Source organism: Pseudonaja textilis, chromosome 18 (genome assembly GCF_049901715.1).
Source record: "Pseudonaja textilis isolate UNSWEBS1 chromosome 18, rPseTex1.2, whole genome shotgun sequence".
In the NCBI taxonomy this organism is placed as follows: domain Eukaryota; kingdom Metazoa; phylum Chordata; class Lepidosauria; order Squamata; family Elapidae; genus Pseudonaja; species Pseudonaja textilis.
In genome coordinates, this window is record NC_142007.1 from 8,065,947 (window position 1) to 8,088,221 (window position 22,275).

Below are 22,275 nucleotides of genomic sequence, written 5' to 3' on the forward strand. Positions count from 1 at the left end.
AATTCTATTCTATTCCATTCCTATTCCTATTCCTATTTATTTCTCTTTCTCTTTCTAAAGCTAATGCCACCATCCCTGCATCCTTTTTCTTCCTTTATGGTTTCTAACTTCTTTGGGCTGGCTGGGGAATTCCGGGGCAGTCGCAACCCAAACACCTTAAAAGTCTACAGAGCTGAGTCTCTAGGGAGATGCTCCGTCCTCCAGGTCGTGGTTGTTCCAAAGGTGCTTTTTTTCCCAAGAGGCAACTGGACTTTGTTTGTTTTTAGAATTAGAATTAGAAGAAGAACTTTATTGTCATTGTACAAGCACAACGGAACTGTGTATGAACCCCAGCAACTGTTCCCCATACAATAAAACCAAAGCACTTAAAAATGAAGATAGGAAAAACAGAGTACCCGCGTCTCCATTTGCAATTTGAGAGTACAATATCTACGAATATACACAAAATATACATCCAACACTGAGTGTAACGCTTAGCCGAGTATAATACACAAGAGACGGATTGTACTGCAATATGTTATCATACATCTGAATGGGGTATTGAGATTTCACATCTCTGAAGATGTTTCACTTCTCATCCCAGAAGCTTCCTCAGCTCTGACTGGATGGTGGGGAAGGGAAGGATTTATACTCCTTGCAGACAGCTGGGCATTGGCATCCTTTTTAGGGAGCCATTGAGGCCACTTGGAGGTTTATCTGGGCATAAAAGGATGCCAATGACCAGCTGTCTCCAAGGAGTATAAATCCTTCCCTTCCTCATCATCATCCAGTCAGAGCTGAAGAAGCTTCGGGGATCAGAAGCGAAAACATTTTCAAAGAAAGAACAAGGAAGCCTCGTTGCCACTTAGAAAAAAAAATCACCTTTGGGTCAACAAAGTTGACAACCATGGATGTTGTAGATCGTGGCCAGTTCAGCCCCCTTGCAAAGGCTCTGCGTTAGAGGATTGCACCCGATGCCTTAGATCAGCCGCAACCAGGGGTGGGATTCTACCGGTTAAGTTATGTTGAGTTTTGATGTTAAGTTTGCCTCTGGTTCACTGAACCAGTATTTGAACCTACTTGGCTGACCTTAGCCCCCTCCCCTCTCCCCCTTCCCAGGAGTCTCCATGTGGCCTATTTTCCATGCAGGTAAGTGCAGGGTCTGCGCGGGAGCTCTGGGAGGAGGAAAAAATGAGGCTCCCGGAAGTCTGGAAATGGGCCTGCTTCCGGCTTCCAGGGCCCGGGGCAGGCCGTTTTTGCCCTCCCAGAGGCCCGAGGGAAGCCTCCGGATTCTGGGAAAGGCAAAAAACGGCCTTCCCAGAAGTTCGACTAGGCCACTCTCAGAGTCAGCTGGCTGTCAGGGCTCCAACAGGCACTCACATTCAAATCATAAGTCTCTAGCCGCATCTCTCAGAGTGAAAAAGATTGATTTATTAGGAGTTGACATGTTGACGTTTCCTGGTTGCAGCTGACTCTGACACATCATTCATTTCCCCCTTGATCCTGGACTTCCCCTCACCCCCTGGATGTATATTCTCCAATGGGACACATCTATAGCCAAGAGTCATCAATCATGCTCTCCAGTAATAATTTTGCGTGCCAGAAGCTTCGGTTGCCAAAGCGATTATCTGAAGCATTTAAGGAATGCACTGCTTTCCCCCACTCCCTTTCTTCTGGCAACTAAAAAGACTAAAAAAATGTTTTTTAGTTGACAACGCCCACCATGGCCACGCCCACCCAGCAACCAGGCAGCGAACCGGTTGCGGGGATTTTTGAGTCCCGCCCCTGGCCACAGCGCAGGAATCTGCAGAAGTCTCCAAGCCCTACAAGGGCCAAACATCGGAACAGCTGAAATGTCTTCGTGTCAGGTGATGTCCCGTGGTCGGGCTTCCGCAGGGAGGCCAGGCTGATGAGTTCACCCATCCAGTCTTCGTGTGAGCCCCGGCACGTCTGTTCAAACCTGGGCCAGACATAGCGGGGCGGGAGGTTGCGAAAAGAAAACATGCCCAGGGCTGCAATCTGCCAACCGAGGTTGGCTCTCCTAATTTGGAGGTTTGTTGGAGTATCTCTTACACAGGCCGAGGCTTCCCCTCCCGGCCAGCCTTCTTCAACATTTCACGTCCCACCCAAAATGTAGGAGAGCCAGAAGAGACGGGGAGGTCTGCCACTGGCCTTGAACTGTGCTTCAAATTAAACCAGCTTTAAAGGGGATCAGGCAACCGATCAAGGTAGAGGAAACAATGGGTCAAATTAGGAAGCTAACTAAATCTTCCACCTTGGCTTGCCTTCTAATCCTTGAATTTTGTGCCTCAAACGGGGTCCTGGGTTAGCTGGCACATAGAATTCTTTATTAGCCAAGTGTGGTTGGACACACAAGGAATTTGTCTTGGTGCAAATGCTCTCAGTGGACATAAAAGAAAAGAGACATTCGTCAAACGTCAAGAAGGTGCAACACTTAATAATAGCATAGGGTACAATAGCAATTAAACCATACTAGGAAACAGTCAATATAGATTGTAAGGATACAAGTGCTGCCATGCAGTCACATGTGGGAGGGGATGGGCGATAAGGAGTGATGAGAAGATTAATAGTAATAGTAATGCAAACTTAGTAAATAGCTGGACGGTGTTGAGGAAATTATTTGTTTAGCAGAGTGGTGGCATTTGGGGGAAAACTGTCCTTGCGTCTAGTTGTCCTGGTGTGCAGGGCTCTGTAGCGTCGTTTTGAGGGAAGGAGTTGGAACAGTTTATTATGTCCAGGATGTGAGGGATCTGTACATATTTTCACAGCCCTCTTTTTGACTCCTGCAGTATACAGGTCCTCGATGGAAGGCAGGTTGGAAGTAATTGCTATTTCCTGCAGTCCTAATTACTCTCCGAAGTCTGTGTCTGTCCTGTAGAGTTGCAGAACCAAACCAGACAGTGATAGAGGTGCAGGTGACAGACTCAATGATTCCTCTGTAGAACTGGATCAGCAGCTCCTTGGGCAGTTTAAGCTTCCTGAGTTGGCACAGGAAGAACCTTCTTTGTGGTGATTTTTTGATGACGTTTGGGCTCCATCCAGCAGTTTTTCTTCCCATTTACATCCTGCTCCTTTGGGGACCTTGTTTTAAGAGGCCATTAAACAAGTTTTAAACCGGGATAAACAGGTACTTAGCGAGGATCTCCAAGCAACTGATGATGATCGTGATGTTATCCATTTAGCGTGTCCAACTCTTGCCAATTGTCTGGGCCAGATTCTCTCCATACCTTCCAATTTTGCCCAGCTTCTTTGAGTTGTTCTATGCTTTGGCCGGGGGTCAGCTTTGATGGTGTCCATCTGCCCCCCTTGTTTTAAAAATCAGAATCAGAATAGAGCTGGAAGGGACTTTGGAGGTCATCTAGTCTAACCCACTGTTCAAGGCAGGAGATGTTATACCAATTCAGACAAGTGGCTGTCCAGTCTCTTCTTAAAAACCTCCAGCGATGGAGCAACCACAAGTTCTGGTGGCAAGCCCTTCCGCTGGTTAATTGTCCCCACTCTTAGGAAGTTTCTCCTAAATTCCAGGTTGCTTCTCTCCTTGATCAGTTTCCATCCATCGTTTCTTCTCTTGCCTTCTGGTGCTTTGGAGAATAATTTGTTCCCCCCTCTTCTTTGGGGCAGCCCTTCAAATGCTGCTATCATGTCCCCCTGAACATCTTTTCTGTAGACTAACCCAAACCCAAATCCTGCAAATTGTTCTTTATATACTGTATTTTAGTCTCCAGGCCTTTAATCATCTTAGTTGCTCTTCTCGGCACTATTTCCAAAGTCTCAACATTTTTTCTCTAATGGGGTGACCAAAACTGGATGCAGTACTCCAGGTGTGGCCTTACCAAGGTTTTCTAAAGTGATACTAATACTTCACGTGATTTTGATGTTCTGCCTCTCTTTATACAACCAAGGATTGCATTGGCTTTTTTAGTGGCTGCTGTATGCTTTGAATTGATTTGATTTTTTTATTGTCATTGTGTATATATACATAGTATACATACAACGAAATTCACATAACACCCAGAGACCAGACCCAACATGCACGCACACAGGACAATCCCCAAACACCTTCCCACCCACCAAAATTCCCCACCCACCAAAAAAAACCACACAAGCATCCACACAACAGACCAAGTAATACTGTCCACCAGCTCACTGATGGTGGGTCCTTAAGTTCATTGTTAAGTGCAACTATAGCTCTGGGATAAAAACTCTTCAGAAAACGTGTGGTCCGAGTTTTAATTTATGTTCTGTATCTTCTGCCAGAAGGCAACAGTTCATAAAGATTGTGAGCAGGATGGGAAGAGTCTCTGAGAATGTTGTGCGACTTCCTTAAACAGCGAGATGCGAAGATGTCGCCCAGGGCTGGTAGCTGGAGCCCAATGATATTCTGAGCAGTTTTTAATGGTTCTCTGTAGAGCTTTTTTGTCCGCTACAGAGCTGCTCCCATACCATGCAAGGATGTCGCATGTCAGGACACTCTCAATGGTGCTGCGGTAGTAAGACAGAAGTAGAGACTGAGATAGATTTATCTTCCTGGGCAGTCTCAGGAAATACAGCCTCTTCTTCTGTGCCTTCTTTAGAAGCATGCTAGCATTCATAGTCCATGCTGCTTTGGTGCACATTTCTCTGGGGACATGGTTTCCTTTTATGGCTCACTCTTCCAAACGTAATTGCTTTCTCCACGGACTTCCTCCACACGACATAGCTAAAATAAGCGAGACACATTTTTGTGATTTTGTGCTATCTTGGTGTTATACACTCAATACATGCTTGTAGGTCACCGCTGCTGTCCAAGGAAGACGCAGGCGCCTTTTCCAGCACCATAGCTAAAAAGTCGCGTTTCTTCCCATCTTGCTTTTTTAAAGTCCAATTTTCACAACCCTCCGGATCAATCCTCAACCCATCTGGATCTTTAGAAATCTGTCCAAAGTCACAATAGGAATCCTAATAACCAGAATCTCCCAAATCCTGAAATCAGAGCTTGCTTAATTACAGGCGCTGGGAAAAATGAGAAGACAATTAAAAAAAAAAAAAGTACAGAGCGATGGATGGTCAGTTAAGAAATGCCACAAGTGGCTTCAAATGAAGGTGGTTTTTTTGCCTCATTCAATAGTCTGGCTAACATATCCTTTCCAAAACCACAAAGCTGGTTAATTAAAATAAATAAATAAATCACCGTTGCTGCCCTTGAATTTTTTCAGAAAAATGTGGGGACGAAAGGAAGGCCAACTTCTGACATGAAGAATTTTACTTCCAAGTGGTTTTGTAAAACCCCTTTTGCAAACACGTAAATGTAAGGCTTTTGTATCAGAGATCGATAGAAAAGCAGAAATAAGGCAATTGATCAATGTTATTACTTCAACTATAAATTGATCGTCTTGGTTTTGTGGACAAACGCTTCCTCTTCTAAAGGAAATGGTTCCAAGTTAAAACATTAGCCTGGATGTTGATTTTGTAGTCTCAAAAACACATCTATTAATTATAAGGTGAGGTGACAAAGTTGCTATGCCTTTTTGTACCATTTTCTCACCAAAAAGCTTTTTTTTTTAAAAAAAAAAGAGTTGTATTTTATTCTGCCTGGATCTGAAAAGTTGCATGTTCTCACCAGCCTGGATTGTCTAACAAATTCTGCTCAGAGTTTTTAAAATATATATTAATATATTAAAATATGTTAATATATGTAGACACAAAATACCAGAGTTAGAAAGGATTTTGGAGGTCTTCTAGTCCTTCCCACTATTCAAGCAGGAGACCCTAGACTATTCCAGATAAATTCAGATAATCAGAGTTGGAAGGGACCTTGTAGGTCATCTAGTCCAACCCCCCACCCAAGCAGCAGTCCAGTCTCTTCTCGAAAGCCTCCAGGGATGAAGCTCCCACAACTTCTGAGGGCAACTTCTGTTCCATGGGTTGATTGTTCTCCCTGTCAGAAAGTTTCTCCTTATTTCCAGGTTAAGTTTTTCCTTATTTCCATTCCAAACAAATGGCTGTCCAATCTCTTTTTAAAAACCTCCAGTGAAGGAGCACTTACAACTTCCGGAGGGAAACCATTATGGTGGTTAATTGTTCTAATTGTCCGGAAGTTTCTCCTTAATTCCAGGTTGCTTCTCTCCTTGATTAGTTTCCTTCCATTGCTTCTTGTCTTGCTTTGGAGAATCGGTTATTTTATATATATATTTGGAAAATACGAATGTATGTCTGTATGTATTGATTTTTTTAAACAGGCTGGGTTGGGGACTTTATATATTGCAATTATTCATTGTGCGTGGAATCCATCGAGGGTTTGATATTTTTCTAGCTTGGCTAAAATTAAAATTAATTTTTCTGCAATTTGGTCTCGGCGGATAGAGATGGAAAGCGATGGGAGGGAGGAGGCGCCTATTTACTGGACAGAGATAGGTGTATCATGACCAATTCTATTCTAAGAAGGTGTCAGCTTGTTTCTGCAGAGAGGTGGCTAAATTTAGAGGGGGCCCCAGCCTCGGTGGCTTTAAAAACACCTTGGACAAACACCCCTCCCAACCCCAAAACCATTGTGGAAAGGGGACCTCATCGGTGAGGAATGTGCCCCAGGAAATGCTTATATGGCCCCTGGCAAGCATTGTTATTGGCCAATAGGGGCAGCGAAAGAGAAAAAAGAAAGGAAGAAATGGAAGAAAGAAAGAGGACCGGGAGCTGGACTGCAGCCAAACTACTGTGTATCGACAGACGGCAAAGCATCGTGTCGGGTGTGAGGACTGGACAAGCTCTTAATTCAGCCAGATAGTAGAAACCAGCCCAGATAGCTGAGAAAACTGGCTGGGGAGGCGGGGGAAGGAACACCAAGCTAGGCGTGAAACATGCTGTTCCGGCATTATTTTGCCCTGGAGGGAAGAAGGATCTCGAGGAACCTGAATGATTATAGAGCTAGAATAGAATAGAGGATAGGATAGGATAGGATAGGATAGGATAGGATAGGATAGGATAGATAGGATAGGATAGGATAGGATAGGATAGGATAGGATAGAGAAGAAACCTCAAGAAAGTAATACATAGATAGATAGAAAGATGAAAAAATAAAGATAGATTATAAATAAGAATTATAAAGAAAGGCAAAAACTATTAGGAATATGTACGAATAGATGATAGAAATATGGATTAATACCAAATGTCCATGTAATTATTGTTGAAAATGTAATTAAGATGTGTACTGGTGGAAAACAATAAAAAATATTTGGAAAAAAAAGAATAGGATAGGGTAGGGTAGGATAGGATAGGATAGAAGATAGAATGGAATAGAGAACAGAATAGAATACAGTAGAGTAGAGTAAAAAGAATAGAATAGACTAGAATAGACTAGACTCTTTTTTACATCATGGCGACCAAAACTGGATGCATCTTCCAAGGGCGGCCTTACCATGGCAGTATAAAGTGGTATTATCAACACTTCACGTGATCTTGATTCTCTCCCTCGGTTTATGCAGCCTAGAACTGCCTTGGCTTTTTTATTTTTTTGATACAGAAAAGTGGATTGACTTGATTGGAAGGCACCCCAGGCCCAGGATGGGTGTTGAAATCCACCCTGCAGAAGGCTGCTGAGGTTGGCATCCCCAAAGAGGGCATGATCCAGGCTGCCAGGGTTCAGCTGGGGCAGTTAAAAGGCCAAAGCCAGAGTCCCGCAAAGCTCACCAAAGAGATGATGGGTGAGAATTACGGTCTACAGCAGGGTGTCCAACCTTGGCAACTTTAAGACTTGTGGACTTCAACTCCCAGAATTCCTCAGCCAGCTTTGCTGGCTGAGGAATCTGGGAGTTGAAGTCCACAAGTCTTAAAGTGCCAAGGTTGAACACCTGGTCTACAGTCTGGCTCAGGGATGCAAAACGCATCTTCAAGAGTAGAGAAAGTCATTTATTAAACCCAACGCCTAGAGGGCCTTTGGGGAAATACTCCACTGGAAGAAAGAGGCTCTGTTTCCTTGTGGGGAAAGGAATCTTTTATTTCCTTCCTTCCTTCCTTCCTTCCTTCCTTCCTTCCTTCCTTCCTTCCTTCCTTCCTTCCTTCCTTCTTTCCTCTCTTTCGATTTCTTTCTTTTTTCCCTTAATTTCTTCCTTCCTTCCTTCTCCCCTCCTCCTCTTCCTCCTTTCCTTTCCTCCCTCCCTCCCTCCTCTCCTTCTTTCCCTTCTTTCCTTCTTCCCTCCTCCTCTTCCTTCCTTCCTTTCATCCTTCCCTCCCTCCCCTTTCTTCCTCCCTCCCTCCTCTCCTTCTTTCCCTTCCTTCTTCTCTTCTCTTCTCCTCTTCCTTCCTTCTTCCCTCCCACCCTCCCTCCCTTTGCCTCCTTCCTTCCTTTTTGCAAATAACTCAAGGGACTGAACCCATCTCCCTCCTCCTCCTCCTCCTCCTCCTCCTCTTTTCCCCACAACAATAACCCTGTGAGGTCAGTTGGCCTGAGAGAGTCAGACTGGTCCGAGGTCACCCAGCAGGTATTCCTGGCTAAGGCAGAACATAAGCTTGCAACCTCTCGCTTTCTAGGCTGGGGGGGTCTCCAAGCTTGAAGTAACTTTAAGGTTTGTAGACTTCAACTCCCAGAGTTCCGTTCTGGGAATTGGTAACTTTAAGACTTGCTGGCCGAGGAATTCTGGGAACTGAAGTCCACAAGTCTTAAAAGTTGCCAAGTTTGGAGACCCTAGCACAAGACTAAACCAAACCGGTTTTTTCCCCCCTCTCCCTGAATTTTGAAAGCAGCCTTCATTTTAAAAAAAGAAAAATCAATTTTAAATATATAGAGGAATAGAGAGAGTCCCCTCAGGTCCCTGCCATCAAAGAGCCAAACGCAGCTGGATGGGATATATCCACATTCGACCCACCCAGAGAATCTCCATTCTTGGTGCAAAGCAGAGGACTCGGCGTTTTCAGGATGGGGGGGATGTTAAGTCAGAGACTTCCGCACATTCTCACACCTCAACACCCAACTGGAATGCAACATTATCCCTGGGGAAGTGTGTGTGTGTGTGTGTGTGTGTGAGAGATCACCAGACAATGCAGGGAAGCTAACATAAAACCAACACCAGGCATCTGAGGAGGGGACTGAAAACGATGGGAAAAAAGCCTTTGGACGCTTCGGAGGAGGAGAAGTCGGTTGAGTGTCAGCAAAAGGGGGAACAAAAGGCCCTTCATTCCACCTGTGCACAGGTGTGCCAGGTCCGCACAGACAAGAAAATGGCCCTTTGAGGGGGGGGAAACACGCTTTCGAAAAACCCTAGGCTGCATTATTGGAGGGATACAATCAAGATCGAGTGTGAAAGAGGAATCTTTTATATCTATTACAGATTAACAGATTTACAGAGTTGGAAGGGACCTTAGAGGTCATCTAATCGAACCCCCCCCACTCCACCCAAGCAAGAGACCCTACACCATTTCTGACAGAGGGCAGTCCAGTCTTTTCTTATTCATTTCTTATGTTCCAAATTATTAGAAACAACAAACCTCTGGTCTTAAAGTAATAATTGTTGCTTGTGTTGTTGTCTTTGTTTCCTATTGGAATTTTTTTATGACAAGTGAAGTACTAATGCCCCCACCCTCCCAAAAAAAGCCAATGCAATCCTAAGCTGCATTAACAGAGGGATACAATCAAGATCAAGGGAGGTGCTAATATCACTCTGTGAAGCCTTAGTAAGGCCACATCTGGAATTCTGCATCCAGTTTTGGTCACCACACTATTAAAAAGATGTTGGGATTCTAGAAAAAGTGCAGAGAAGAGCAACCAGGATGATGAGGGGACTGGAAGATTAAAGATACAATGAACAGTTGCAGGAACTGGGCCTGGCTAGTCTAGGGAAGAGAAGGACCAGGATAGCATCTTTCAATATTTGAGGGGCTACCCCAGAGAGGAGGAAGGGGGTCAAGCTATTCTCCAAGGCACCCAAAGGCCAGATAAGGAATAATGGATGGAAACTGAACAAGGAGAAATTCAACCTGGAAATAAGGAGAAACTTTCTGACAGGGAGAACAATCAACCCATGGAACAGAAGTTGCCTTCGGAAGTTGTGGGAGCTTCATCCCTGGAGGCTTTCAAGAAGAGACTGGACTCTCATCTGTCAGAAATGGTGTAGGGTCCCCTGCTTGGGCAGAGGGGTTGGACTAGATGATCTACAAGGTCCCTTCCAACTCTGTTATTCTGTTTTGACTACCTGTATTTCATTTGGCTGGATTAGATGATAACCTACCCTTTGCTGACCGCAGAACCCTGCAGGCCCCTCCTGGCACTTTTAATTAGAATAGAATAGAATAACAGAGTTAGAAGAGACCTTGGAGGTCTTCTAGTCCAACCCCTTTGCTCAGGCAGCAAACCCTACACCACTTCAGACCGATGGTTATCCAACCTCTTTTTAAAAACTTCCAGTGTTGGAGCATTCACAGTTTCTGGTCCACTGGTTAATTGTTCTCACTGTCAGGAAATTCCTCCTTAGTTCTAAGTTGCTTCTCTCCTTGATCCGTTGCTTCTTCTCCTGCCTTCTCAGGTGCTTTGGAGAATAGCTTGACTCCCTCTTCTTTGGGGCAGCCCCTGAGATGTTGGAACACTGCTATCCTGTCTCCCCTAGTCCTTCTTTTCAGCAGACCAGACATAACCAGTTCCTGCAACCGTTGTTCATATATTTTAGCCTCCAGTCTCCTAATCCTCTTCGTTGCTCTTTTCGGCACTCGTTCCAGTCTCCACGTATTTTTTACACCGCGGTGACCAAAACCAGATGCTGTATTCCAGGTGTGGCCTTACCAAGGCCTTATAAAGTAGTATTAACAGTTCACGTGATCTCCCCGTGTAATTACAGAGACTCCCCTTGGAAAGGCCCTCAAAATAATTCTGTTTGAAAGGGGAGAGCCTTCTTTTCCCCAAGGGAGACTCTCTTTTTAATTCGGTTTCGTTTACTCCGTTTCATCGAAGGCTTTGCATTTTCCCCACCAGGATGGGAAGCAAACACCAGACCCCCCCACCCCCGCAACTTTTAAGCTGGTGGCTCTCCAAACTTGGTGGCAGCAGGGTCCTTCTGGAAATAAAAAGAGGAGCAGGGAGGGAGTATCAAACCACCAAAGTGCGAACAACGAGATGACAGCTGGACTTATCAGCTCCCCTCGCTCAGACTCCGGGCCTGCAGCCCCGAGAACAGCTTATCAAGTGTTTCCAAAGTGTGAGGTTTCAAAACTCTGGCTTCTAATCGGTAGTGATGACAAGTCACTGTTCTGACATCTACACACACACACACACACACACACACACACACACACACGGTGCTCCAGTCCTGCAGCGCACAGGCACATCGCTACCTCCAGGAAGTGGGTTGTGTTTTTTTTTAAGGGGAGGGGGAAATTCCTCCCACCCAGCCTCTTTTTCAATGAAAGAAGAATTGGGCGAAGTGGGGAGGGCGGCCCCCGTGGGCTGGGTCCCCGGGAAAGGCAGGTGGTTCAGAATGTGGCAGGGGGCTGCCTGCCCACCAGCACCTGCTGGGCCCGTTCTGGCCCCTTGCAAATTCTTAAATCGGAGCCGTTCCGATTTAAGGATTACTGCGTCTCCCTTGCGGTCCATTCATCTGGCAAGTCAGCCGGCCAGGGGTGAGTGGGAGGCTTTGCAAACAAGATTCAAGTTGTAAAAAATGAATCCAGGAAAAATTATTGGCAAGAGACTAATAGAAGTCTCTATTCTTTCTTTCTTTCTTTCTTTCTTTCTTTCTTTCTTTCTTTCTTTCTTTCTTTCTTCCTTCCTTCCTTCCTTCCTTCCTTCCTTCCTTTCCTCCTTCCTTCCTTACCTTCTTTCTCTCTCTCTATCATATCATCCATCCATCTATCCATCCATCCATCCATCTATATCTATTTTATATCTTTCTATCTCTCTCTATCTCCCTCCCTCCCTCCATCCATCCATCCATCCATCCATCCATCCATCTATCTATCTATCTACCTACCTACCTACCTACCTACCTACCTACCTACCTATCGATTTATGGATCTATTGATCTATCTATCTATCTATCTATCTATCTATCTATCTATCTATCTATCTATCCATCCATCTATCTATCTATCATCTATCTATCTAATCTCTCTAATATATTTTATCCCTCCCTCCACCCATCTATCTATCTATCTAATCTATCTATCTCTAATCTATTTTATATCTTTCTCTCTCTCTCTCTCTCTCTCTATGATCTCTATATGTCTATCCATCTATATCTAATCTTTCTAATCTATTTTATCTCTCTCTCCCTCCCTCCTTCTACCTATCTACAGTATCTATCTACCTACCTATCTATCTCTATCATCCATTTGTGAAATCCTAATTGCAGGTAATTCTCGAGTCACAACCACAATTGAGTCCAACATTTATGTTGGCTGAGTGAAACATTTGTGAAGTGAATCTGCCCCATTACACAACTTTTCTGAATCACTGCAGTTCTCAAATTAGTCACCCTGACGTGAAGTGAATCTGGCCGCTCCATCGACTTTGTTTTCCGGAAGGTCGCCAAAGGGGGATCTCGTGCCCCCGGGACACTGCGACCGTCATAAACATGGGTCAGGTGCCAAGCGCCTGAATTTTGATCACATGACTACAGGAATGCTGCCATGGTCATAAGAGGTGGGCGGGGCCAACCAGGAGTGGGATTTGGGGGTTCTCCAAACTGCACAAAATCTTAGCTAGGGGCTCTCCCGAACCCCTGCGAGCCCCCAGCAGCACCCACCCCTGGCTCAGTTGTGGTCGTAGTTCGAGGACTACGGTACCTGCATTATTTTTCAGCAGGAACCACACCCTTCCCAACTCCGTCCTTTGGAGTTACAGTTCCGATTGACACCCAATAGTGTCGTGCCGCTATTTGTGTCATGCCCCTGTTGGAATCTGATTCCGAGGGGGAGGTGGAACAGCCGACAGGGAGTGGGAGTGGGGCTCCGGTGGCCGTGGAGGAAACTGGGGAAGGGCAAAGTCCGGCTGGGCATTCAGAGGAAGACCCAGGCCCATCCCCTCTGCATCCTAGGGCACACAGGGAGGAACGGATGAGGGAGCAACATGGGTTACAGGGGAGAAAAGGGCCCTGATTCCCTTCATTAACTACAGCTGGGAAAACAGGAGTTAAAAAGAGCATTTACGCACAGCACCTTGCTAGAAGCAAAGCGTGCATTATCTTTGTTTGTCAAGTCTTATCTGGGTTCTGGCGTCTCCCAACTGTGTGTGTTTCATTATCTATTGGAAGTCTTCAATTCCTTATCCTGCCTTGTCTCATTAATTGCTGCAGTGGTTTGTGTTGGTTTTTATTTATAATTTATATGTACTTTGGGTTCAGAATTTGTTCCCTTTAAAGACTGTTCTTGGGAGAGTTTTTTCTCCAGCCAATGATAACTGGACATTGGGGCCCAAGTTGGAGGAATTAAGGGGACTTTACCTACTTTTGTGACTTGGCTGCTTTTGTGCCACGCCCCTTTGGATCATCACAATTTGACAAGAACAACAGCAGCACAACTGCAAACGTCACACATCCGGTGTTGGAAGCCCAACGAAGAGGGCAGGGCACCCATTCAGTCCCTTCATGATCTGTTTTTCTCACCAGCTGAGGAAGAAGACCCCGTCCACCTCTTAGCATTTGCAAAGGACAAACTTCAGGGTGGGCGGGCGGGGTGGGGCAGGGTCCGTGCCCCCATGTGCCCCAGTGCATTGCAGGATCAGCTGCCTTCGGAGGGTCTCAAGGCAGAATTAGAAAAAGGGGCTGGACTGAAAGGTTGGAGGTTAATCTCCGCTGTCCCCAGATGGAAATGTTAAATCTCCAACAACAACAACAAACAAGGGCCAGGAGACTCATTAGGGGGACCTCCAGGTGCCAGGGCAATCTATCCGAACCACTGGCACAGAACTAAATGCCAGGCCTCCCACCCACCAAGCCAGCCCTCTGCTCTCTTGTTATTTATAGAAAGAACCAACTGCCCCAAAGCCAAGAAGGGAATGTTTGACCCGTCGCGTTTCCTAAAATGGACGGGCCCTGTTTAGTTTACCTCAGGGATCCCCAAACCTGGCAACTTTAAGACTTGTGGTCCACTAAACTCCATTTAGATTCTCTGCAGGCTGAAACCAAATGGGAGATTCGGGGGGCCGCAGGCAGTCCTCAACATACGACCGCAAGAGAATTAGAATAACAGAGTTGGAAGAGACCTTGGAGGTCTTCTAGTCCAACCTCCTGCCAATAGGAAACCGTAAAACACTTCAGACAAATGGTTGTCCAATCTCTTCTTAAAAACTTCCAGTGGTGGAGCATTCACAACTTCTTGTGGCAAGTAGTACTTCTTGTTCTAACTCTCAGGAAATTTCTCCTTAGTTCTAAGTTGTTTCTCTCCTTGATTAGTTTCCACCCATTGCTTCTTGTCCTGCCTTTTTAGGTGCTCTGGAGAATAGCTTGACTCCCTCTTCTTTGGGGCAGCCCCTGAGATGTTGGAAGACTGCTATCATGTCATCCCTAGACCTTCTTTTATCAGACTAGACATACCCAGTTCCCGCAACCGTTCTTCGTATGTTTTATCCTCCAGTCCCCTGACTGAGCCCCAGATTTCCAGAGAAGGTTAATATAAATCCTGCCACCAATGTGGTTGCGTTTTTGTTGAAAAAACATTGATTAATTGATTTGATTTGTCAATCACTTATAAGATAACAGGTATAAGAATAAACATAAACACAGGAAATAGGTACGAATCAATGGAGACAATGGGAAAGGGACGGTAGGCACGATTGTGCACTTATGCACGCCCCTTACAAACCTCTTAGGAATGGGGTGAGGTCAATAGTAGATAGTTTCTCTAAAGATGCACCTGGAGGATTTTCAAGAAGAGGCCGGACAAAGCATTTGTTTGAAACGGTGTTGGAAGAAATATCCCTCTGGTCCAGTTCCAAGCCGAGAGAAAGGCACTGGAGACAAAATGGAGGCTGATTGGAAATTGGTGATCTGTTTTTTTTGATGAAGCAGAACCATTGAGCACCTGTGATTCTGGGTAGCTGACGAACGAACCCGGCAAAACCCGCGCAGAGTTTCCTGCCTCGCAGAACTACCTCCGGCCGGCTCCTTCGGTGCCACGTGCTGGAAGCCACACCGTGGCCGAAGAAAAGGGGAAGTGGGAAGAGAAAGGGTTGCTGCTTCTGAGCAGGAAGGAATCCCGCGAGTCTCTGAAAAAACTCAGGGACAAAAGGACGGAAAATAAATAAATAAATAAATAAATAAATAAAAAGGCGAGGAAGGCAGAATTACAGCTGCCCAGCTGGTGTGTGTGTGTGTGGGGGGGGGTTCTCTGCCAATGCAAATGATCCTTCAACAGGGGATGCTCTGTGTTCCTCAGTACTTCATCCGCCTGCCTGGGGTTGTTTCCATGAAGTTTTTAAAAAACGCCAAGCTCCTCTTGCTGGGTTTTAAAAAAAAAAAAAAGTAGGTGAGGGAATGAAAAGATTTCCCTTCTCCTGCTGGCCTCAAAACTTTTAAACATTTTTTTTTTGTCTGAGAATGGAGGAGAGACTCCTGGATTTTCATTCTCTCTCTCTCTCTCTCTCTCTGTAGCTCTCTGTATTTCTCTCTCTCTTTATAGTTCTCTCTCTCTTTCTCTCTGTCATTCTCTCTGTATCTCTCTGTATCTCTCTCTCTCTCTCTTTCTCTCTCTGTCTCTTTCTCTCTCTCTCTCTGTCTTTCTCTCTCTCTCTGTGTGTATCTCTCTCTGTCACTCTCTGTCTCTTTCACTCTCTCTCTCTGCGTAACTCTGTCTCTCTCTGTGTGTATCTCTCTCTGTTTCTCTTTGACACGTTCTCTCTCTCCCTCCTTCCCTGTATCTCTGTTTCCCTCCCTCCCTATCTCTCTCTGTCTCTCTCTCTCTCTGTGTCTCTTTGTCTCTGTCTCTCTGTGTAACTCTCTCTTCTGTCTTTCTGTATCTTTCTTTCTTTCTCTCCCTCCCTGTATCTCTCTCTCTGTGTATCTCTCTCTGTGTCTCTCTGTCTGTCTCTGTCTCTCTTTCTCTCTGTGTGTATCTCTCTCTCTTATCTCTCTGTCTGTCTCCCTGTGTCTTTGTCTCTCTCTGTCTCTTTCTCTCTGTATCTCTCTCTCTCTCTCTCTCCCCCACTCCCTCCCTGTATCTCTCTCTCTCTCTCTCTCTGTGTATCTCTCTGTCTCTCTTTCCAGGCTGGCTTGGAAGCATCAACATTTATGAAAACGGCTATTTCCTTTGTTCACAGCGTGTTCCCACCCAGACCTTCTGAAAAATTAATGGATGGTTTCTAATTGGAGAGGCAGGCAGAGGCACCGCATTAAGCCGCCCACTGGGGAGTCATTGGGGAGACCCCAAGCTGTGCCAGGGCAGGAGACCATCAAGCTGCGTCATCCTGGGAGGGTGGAAGAGGGGAAAACAGCCCCCCTCTGTCCCTAAAGCTGAGATCGTCAGCTTCCCCAATAGACCGGGGCCTTTTAAAGAAAGATAATCAATAAACCAAGGAGAGAGGAACTTCACTTTGCAGGTCAACCCAGGTTTCACACTTTTGTTCTCCCTGTCCAGAAATAAAACTAACCACAGCAGAGTTTGAGGGGCTGCCACGAAGAAGAAGGGGGTCAACTTATTTTCCAAAGCACCAGAGGGCAAGACAAGAAAGGACGCTAATCAAGGAGAAATCCAATCTAGAACTAAGGAGGAATTTCCTGACGGTGAGAAGAATTAACCAGTGGATCGGTCGGCTTGCCTTCACACATTGTGGGTGCTCCAACACTGGAGGATTTTAAGGAGAGACTGGACAACCACTTGACTGAAATGGTATGGGGTCTCCTGCTTAAACAGAAGGGCTGGTCTAGAAGACCTCCAAGGTCCCTTCAACTCTGTTACTTTGCATCTGTGATGGCCTGGAGTATAACACAAACGTAAAATAATCCAAAACATGAATAATTGTCTTTTAATGCCTCCAACTTGGCCCCACTGTTCAATAATTCTCAGTTGGAGATAAAACTTATTCAAAAATAAGTCTTCAAAAGAAAGCAATACAGTCCAAACTGAATGAGTAGATAGAGGTGAAATAAAAACCCAAAACAAACTACAATGAAGGAAATTCCACAATGGACTAGGATAAGTAATTACCAACTTCAAGGAGATAACAAGGCAGAGTCTGTTGGAAGGACGCCAACCAAGATAACTTCAGCCCAAAATAAAACACGCTTTGCTTCTAGCAACACTATGTTTTAACCGTCTCTCTTATATACTATTCTCCCCAGCTGCAACCAATGGGGAGGATCATGGCCGCTTCCTCTCTCATAAGCCAAGTTGTTTCCTTCTCCATTCCTCCCTGCGTGTCCTAAGATGCAGAGGGGATGGGCTGGTTCTTCCTCTGACTGCCCAGCTGACCTCTGCCCCAGCCTCCTCCACAACCACCGGAGCCACACCTCCACTCCCTGTCGGCTGTTCATCCTCTCCCTCGGAGTCAGTCCCCAACAGGGGCAGGACAGCATCTCTCTAGGAGTTTCCTGCAGCTAACTAACAATTGGAACTGGTCTCTTCACACATCATCCTTGACGAAGCATGAAAACTGGCGCCTGCATTTCCTGCGTCGGATGAGGGGAGCACATTTTTCTCCTTCTCTCCTGGCCACTTTTTATAGAGGCACGATGGAGAGCATTTTAATAAACTACATCCCTGTTTGGTTTGGTGGTAGCAGAGCCTCAGATAGAAAGTCCCTACAGAGAGTGGCGAGGACAGTGGAGAATATTATAGGAAGCTCACTACCCTGTTATTCAGAATACTGCTTATAAGGGCTATGTGCTTAGAGCTCCAAGCATTGTTAGAGACCCCACACACCCACTTCACGATCTGTTCCTGTTGCTGCCCTCTGGGAGGAGGTTTCGAAGTATTTCTAGCAGGAATACCCGATTCGGTAACGGCTTAATTTATTGTAAACTCACAAAATTCATTTTTCTCGCCACGTACATGTACACATCTGAACTAGACAGTGGTGTTTCTCTGTGTCATACAATATATTTATTTATTTAGACATGTTTAGTAAAGGAAAAGGTTCCCCTCCCACATACGTGGTAGTCGTTTCTGGCTCTAGGGGGTGGTGCTCTTCTCCGTTACAAAGCCGAAGAGCCAGCGCTGTCCAAAGACGTCTCCATGGTCATGTGGCCGGCATGACTAAAAGCCTTCGGAGGCACACAGAACGCTGTTCCCTTCCTACCAAAGGGGTCCCTGTTTTCCTACTTGCATTTTTTTTACATGCTAGGTTGGCAGAAGCTGGAACCAGGAAAGGGAGCTCACTCCCTTCCGTGGCACTAGGGATTTGAACCGCCGAATGGCCGACCTTTCTGAGTGACAAGCTCAGCGTCTTAGCCCCTGAGCCACACCGCGTCCCTAATTAGTCGTGCTTACACAGTGCATATTGGAGGCGGTGACTCCTTTGAGGGCCGTGTGCAACGCAACTTCATTTTCATGGATCAAGGATGCATGTACGTTTGAAGTGACAATAAAGTTATTCTAAGTTGAAGTTCTAAGTCTTTTTCCCTTTGAGCCGTTCTCACGATTTTCTTGGCGAAGAGCCTGTCGAAGCAACTTTGTGCCATTCTCAGCCTGGGGTGGGCACAGGGGGCCTGCAAGCGGTGTCCGAGCCATTCCCGCCCAAAGGTTTCGATGTTCCTCTTGTCGTTCCATCCCCACCTGCAGAGAGAAGGGAGGGATGGAGAGGCCGAGGTGCTGAGTTTCGTTTCCTCCTCTGACAAAGGATGAGCCGGACCTAAACCAACCCCTGAGCTTTCCCTGGGCCCTGAGAGGGGGGCTTGGGAGGGCTGGAAAGGGGTATAAAAGCAGCCGGGAGAAGCAGGCGGGCACACCTGGTGGGGGGGCGGAGGACCAAAGAGAGGAGGCCCCGTCCCAGAAAACGACCGCGAAGCCAGGATGACTGGCCAGGTTCCCTGCTCAGGTTGGCTCCTTCTGCTCCTGCTGCTCGGTCAAGGGAGAGCCAAGCCGCGGGCGGAGATCCAGGTAAGAGGGAGGCTGCACCACCTGGTGGACTTCAGCAGGCTCCAAGGATCGATGGGCTCCCTTGGGAAGAAAGGAGGGGATGCTGTGAGCCAGCTGGGGGGTCCCCCCAGGGAAGGCACCTCCTACGGACAGAGGCAACTGCCCCACTGGGAGGGGGAGAGAGGGGAGCCCCAGTGCTTCCTGCGAGGAGGCTAGCCAGCTCCTGACCTTGCAAAGAGGAAATCAAATCTGGATTATCTTCCTCCTCCTCCTCCATCTTCCCTTCTTCTTCCTCATCTTCTCTTCCACCTCCTCCTTGATCTTCTCCTCTTCCTCTTCCTCCTCTTTTCCTTCTCTTTCTCCTCTTCCTCCTTTTCTTTTTTCTCTTCTTTTTCTTTTTCTTCCTTTTCCTCCTCCTCCTCGTTGCCTTCTCTTCTTCTTGTCTTTTCTTCTTCCTTTTCTTCCTCCTCCTCTTTTCCTCTTTTCTTTCTCTTCTTCTTCTTCTTCTTCTCCATCTTCTTCATCTTCTCCTCTTCCTGCTCCTCTTCCTCTTTGCCTTCTCTTCCTCTTCCTCCTCTTTTTCCTCTTTTCCTTTTCCTCCTTCCTTTTTCTCCTCTTCCTCTCCTCTGTCTTCTCCTCTTCTTCCTCCTTCTCCTCTTCTTCTTCTCCACCTCCTCCTTCATCTTCATCTTTTTCTTCCTGCTCCTCTTCCTCTTTTCCTCCTCTCCCTCCTCTCTTGTCTCTTCCTCCTCTTCTTCCTCTTCCTCCTCCTCCTCTTCTCCTCTTTTCTTTCTCTTCCTCTTCTTCTCCATCTCCTCCTTCATCTCCTCCTCTTCCTGGTCCTCCTCCTCTTTTGCGAATTTTTCCTCTTCTTCCTCCTTCTCCTCCTCTTTGCCTTCTCTTCCTCTTCCTCCTTCCTTTTCCTCCTCTTCTTCTCCTTTGTCTTCTCTTCTTCCTCCTTCTCCTCTTTTCCTTCTCCACTTTTCCTTCTTTCCCCTTCTTCTCCACCTCCTCCTTCGTCTTCATCTTTTTTCCTTCCTCCTCCTCCTCCTCCTCCTCCTCCTCCTCCTCCTCCTCCTCCTCCTCCTCCTCCTCCTCCTCCTCCTCCTCCTCCTCCTCCTCCTCCTCCTCCTCCTCCTCTTCTTCTTCTTCTTCTTCTTCTTCTTCTTCTTCTTCTTCTTCTTCTTCTTCTTCTTCTTCTTCCTCTTCTTCTTCCTCCTCCTCCTCATCCTCACGCCCCCTCCTCCTCCCTGCTTGCAGAGCTTATCAACATTGTTGGAGGAAGACCTGGAGCTCCCCATGGGTGTAGAGGAGATGGACCCAGGGCAGGAGGAGTCCCTGATGACTGGAGCCCTGGACCAGCCAGACGTGGCCTTCCCGTGGTCCAGGAGCCTGGAGGAGCACCCGCTCGATTTCCAGCAGCTTTTGAGAGAGCTGCTCAGCTCCACCAGGACGCATCAGTCCAGGAGCAAAAAGGGGCCCTCACGAAGCTGCTTCGGGGCCAAGCTGGACCCTATCGGAGCCTTCAGTGGGATGGGGTGCTGAGCCCCAAGTGCAGCAGGTGAGTCCCTGGCTGGAAACGTCATTTCAGCCCCCCAAAAAGAAAAGAAAGGTACATGTTTGCAACTAATCAGGATGGGCAGAAAGCCCACAGCCTGTCTGATCTCAGTTCAGGCAGCCTGGCTGTCACTCAGGGTGAGGAATCGGTTCCAGCAATCTGGCTTAAACAGTGCGCAGCCGCCGCCAAAACAGCCAGTGCAGTCCTAACCTGCATTTACAGAGGGATTCAATCAAGATCAAGTGAGATACTAATTGCCACTCTATAAAGCTTTAGTAATGGCACACCAGAGGTGGCCTTCAGCCGGTTCTGACCAGTTCTGGAGAACCGGTAGCGGAAATTTTGAGTTGTTCGGAGAACCGGCAAATGCTACCTCTGACTGGGCCCGCCAACCCCACCTATTCTCTGCCTCCCATCCAGTCCCAGCTGATCGGCTGGGTCTCCTTGGGTTGCCCTGCACAGGAAAACAGAGCTGGAAAGCAGGTTAGGGGGGTGGGGAGGGAAGGGGGATATTGCAGTATCCTTTCCCCTGCCATGTGCACCAAGCCACGCCCACCAAGTCATGCCCACAGAACCAGTACTACAATTTCTTGAATCCCACCACTGGGCCACACCTAGAGTCCTGCATCCAGTTTTGTTCACCACATTATAAAAAAAGAGGTTGAGGCTCTAGAAAAAGTGCAGAGAAGAGCAACCAGGATGATGAGGGGACTGGAGGCTAAAACATACAACGAACGGTTGCAGGAACTGGGCCTGGCTAGTTTAGTGAGAGACGTGATAGTGGTCTTCCAATATTTGAGGGGCTGCCCCAGAGAGGAGGAAGGGGTCAAGCTGTTTTCAAAAGCTCCTGTATTCCAGACAAGGAACAATGGATTGAAACTGAACAAGGAGAAATTTAACCTGGAAATAAGGAGGAATTTTCTGACAGTGAGAACCCATTTGAATAGAAGCTGCCTTCAGAAGTTGTGGGAGCCTCATCACTGGAGGCTTTCAAGAAGAGACTGGATTGCCCTCTGTCAGAAATGGTGTAGGGTCTCCTGCTTGGGCAGGGGGTTGGACTAGATGACCCACTAGGTCCCTTCCAACTATTACTTGTGGGTTTTTTTTTTCTGTTCTGCACAGGCTTTCCAGCCCGAGATCACACCAGCGGCATCTTCCCAAGGCGCCCTCCTCATCACCGCAGCAGCGTCAAATCAGCCCCTCCACAAATGTGTCTCTCCCCTCCCCCTGCGTGCCTGATCCAGAAGGGTTCATTCACACATGCACATTGAGTCTTTGGGATGCTGGTTCGGGACGGCTGAGCATCCTTCCTCCGGCTCGTTTGCCCAGAGGATGGAGGGATCCCTCGGCACGCCAGTGGAGCCACCATGCACAGAAAATGCCCGCCGTAATTTTCCTGGCCTCTCCAGAAGCATCTCTTAGGAGAAGAAAAAAACCACAGCTCGGTTTTTGAAACAGAAACCAGGTGTGTGTGTGTGTGTGTGTGAAGGAACCAACCCAGAGATAAAACAGATCTTTCAGCTCTTCCAAACGGTCTAACCGTTCCGGTAAACCAGGAAGGAGGAATGTTAATTGTGTGAAATGACTCTGGGGAACAAGTCACCCTAATTTGCACCTTGGCGTTCATTTTTTGAGACGCTCTCCTTTTGCTTGTGCCGTCCTTTCAAGTGTGACTGTATATATACATCCTAACAATTTCATACTTGGAATGGTCATGTACTACTGTATGTTAGATTTTGCAATTTGTTCAG

The 22,275-nt window shown here is 46.8% G+C and overlaps 2 protein-coding genes across 2 annotated transcripts in view; both read left to right on the plus strand.

The window, feature by feature from the left end:
* The window catches only part of LOC148124493 (G protein-coupled receptor family C group 6 member A-like), a 393,462-nt gene that overhangs the window by 141,483 nt on the left and 229,704 nt on the right, over positions 1-22,275 (plus strand). The window lies entirely within an intron of this gene.
* LOC148124494 (C-type natriuretic peptide 1-like) lies at positions 18,901-20,514 on the plus strand. Its single transcript, XM_087915149.1, has 2 exons — positions 18,901-18,987; positions 20,227-20,514. Exons 1-2 carry the CDS (start codon positions 18,901-18,903, stop codon positions 20,509-20,511), a joined length of 372 nt encoding a protein of 123 aa, XP_087771275.1. The 3' UTR covers positions 20,512-20,514.

Bases quoted from the DNA above. Each gene is read 5' to 3' on its own strand.
- LOC148124494 (XM_087915149.1), top strand. From the start codon at position 18,901: ATGACTGGCCAGGTTCCCTGCTCAGGTTGGCTCCTTCTGCTCCTGCTG. The intron at 18,988-20,226 runs GTAAGAGGGAGG...CCCTGCTTGCAG, and splicing joins AGCCGCGGGCGGAGATCCAG to AGCTTATCAACATTGTTGGA.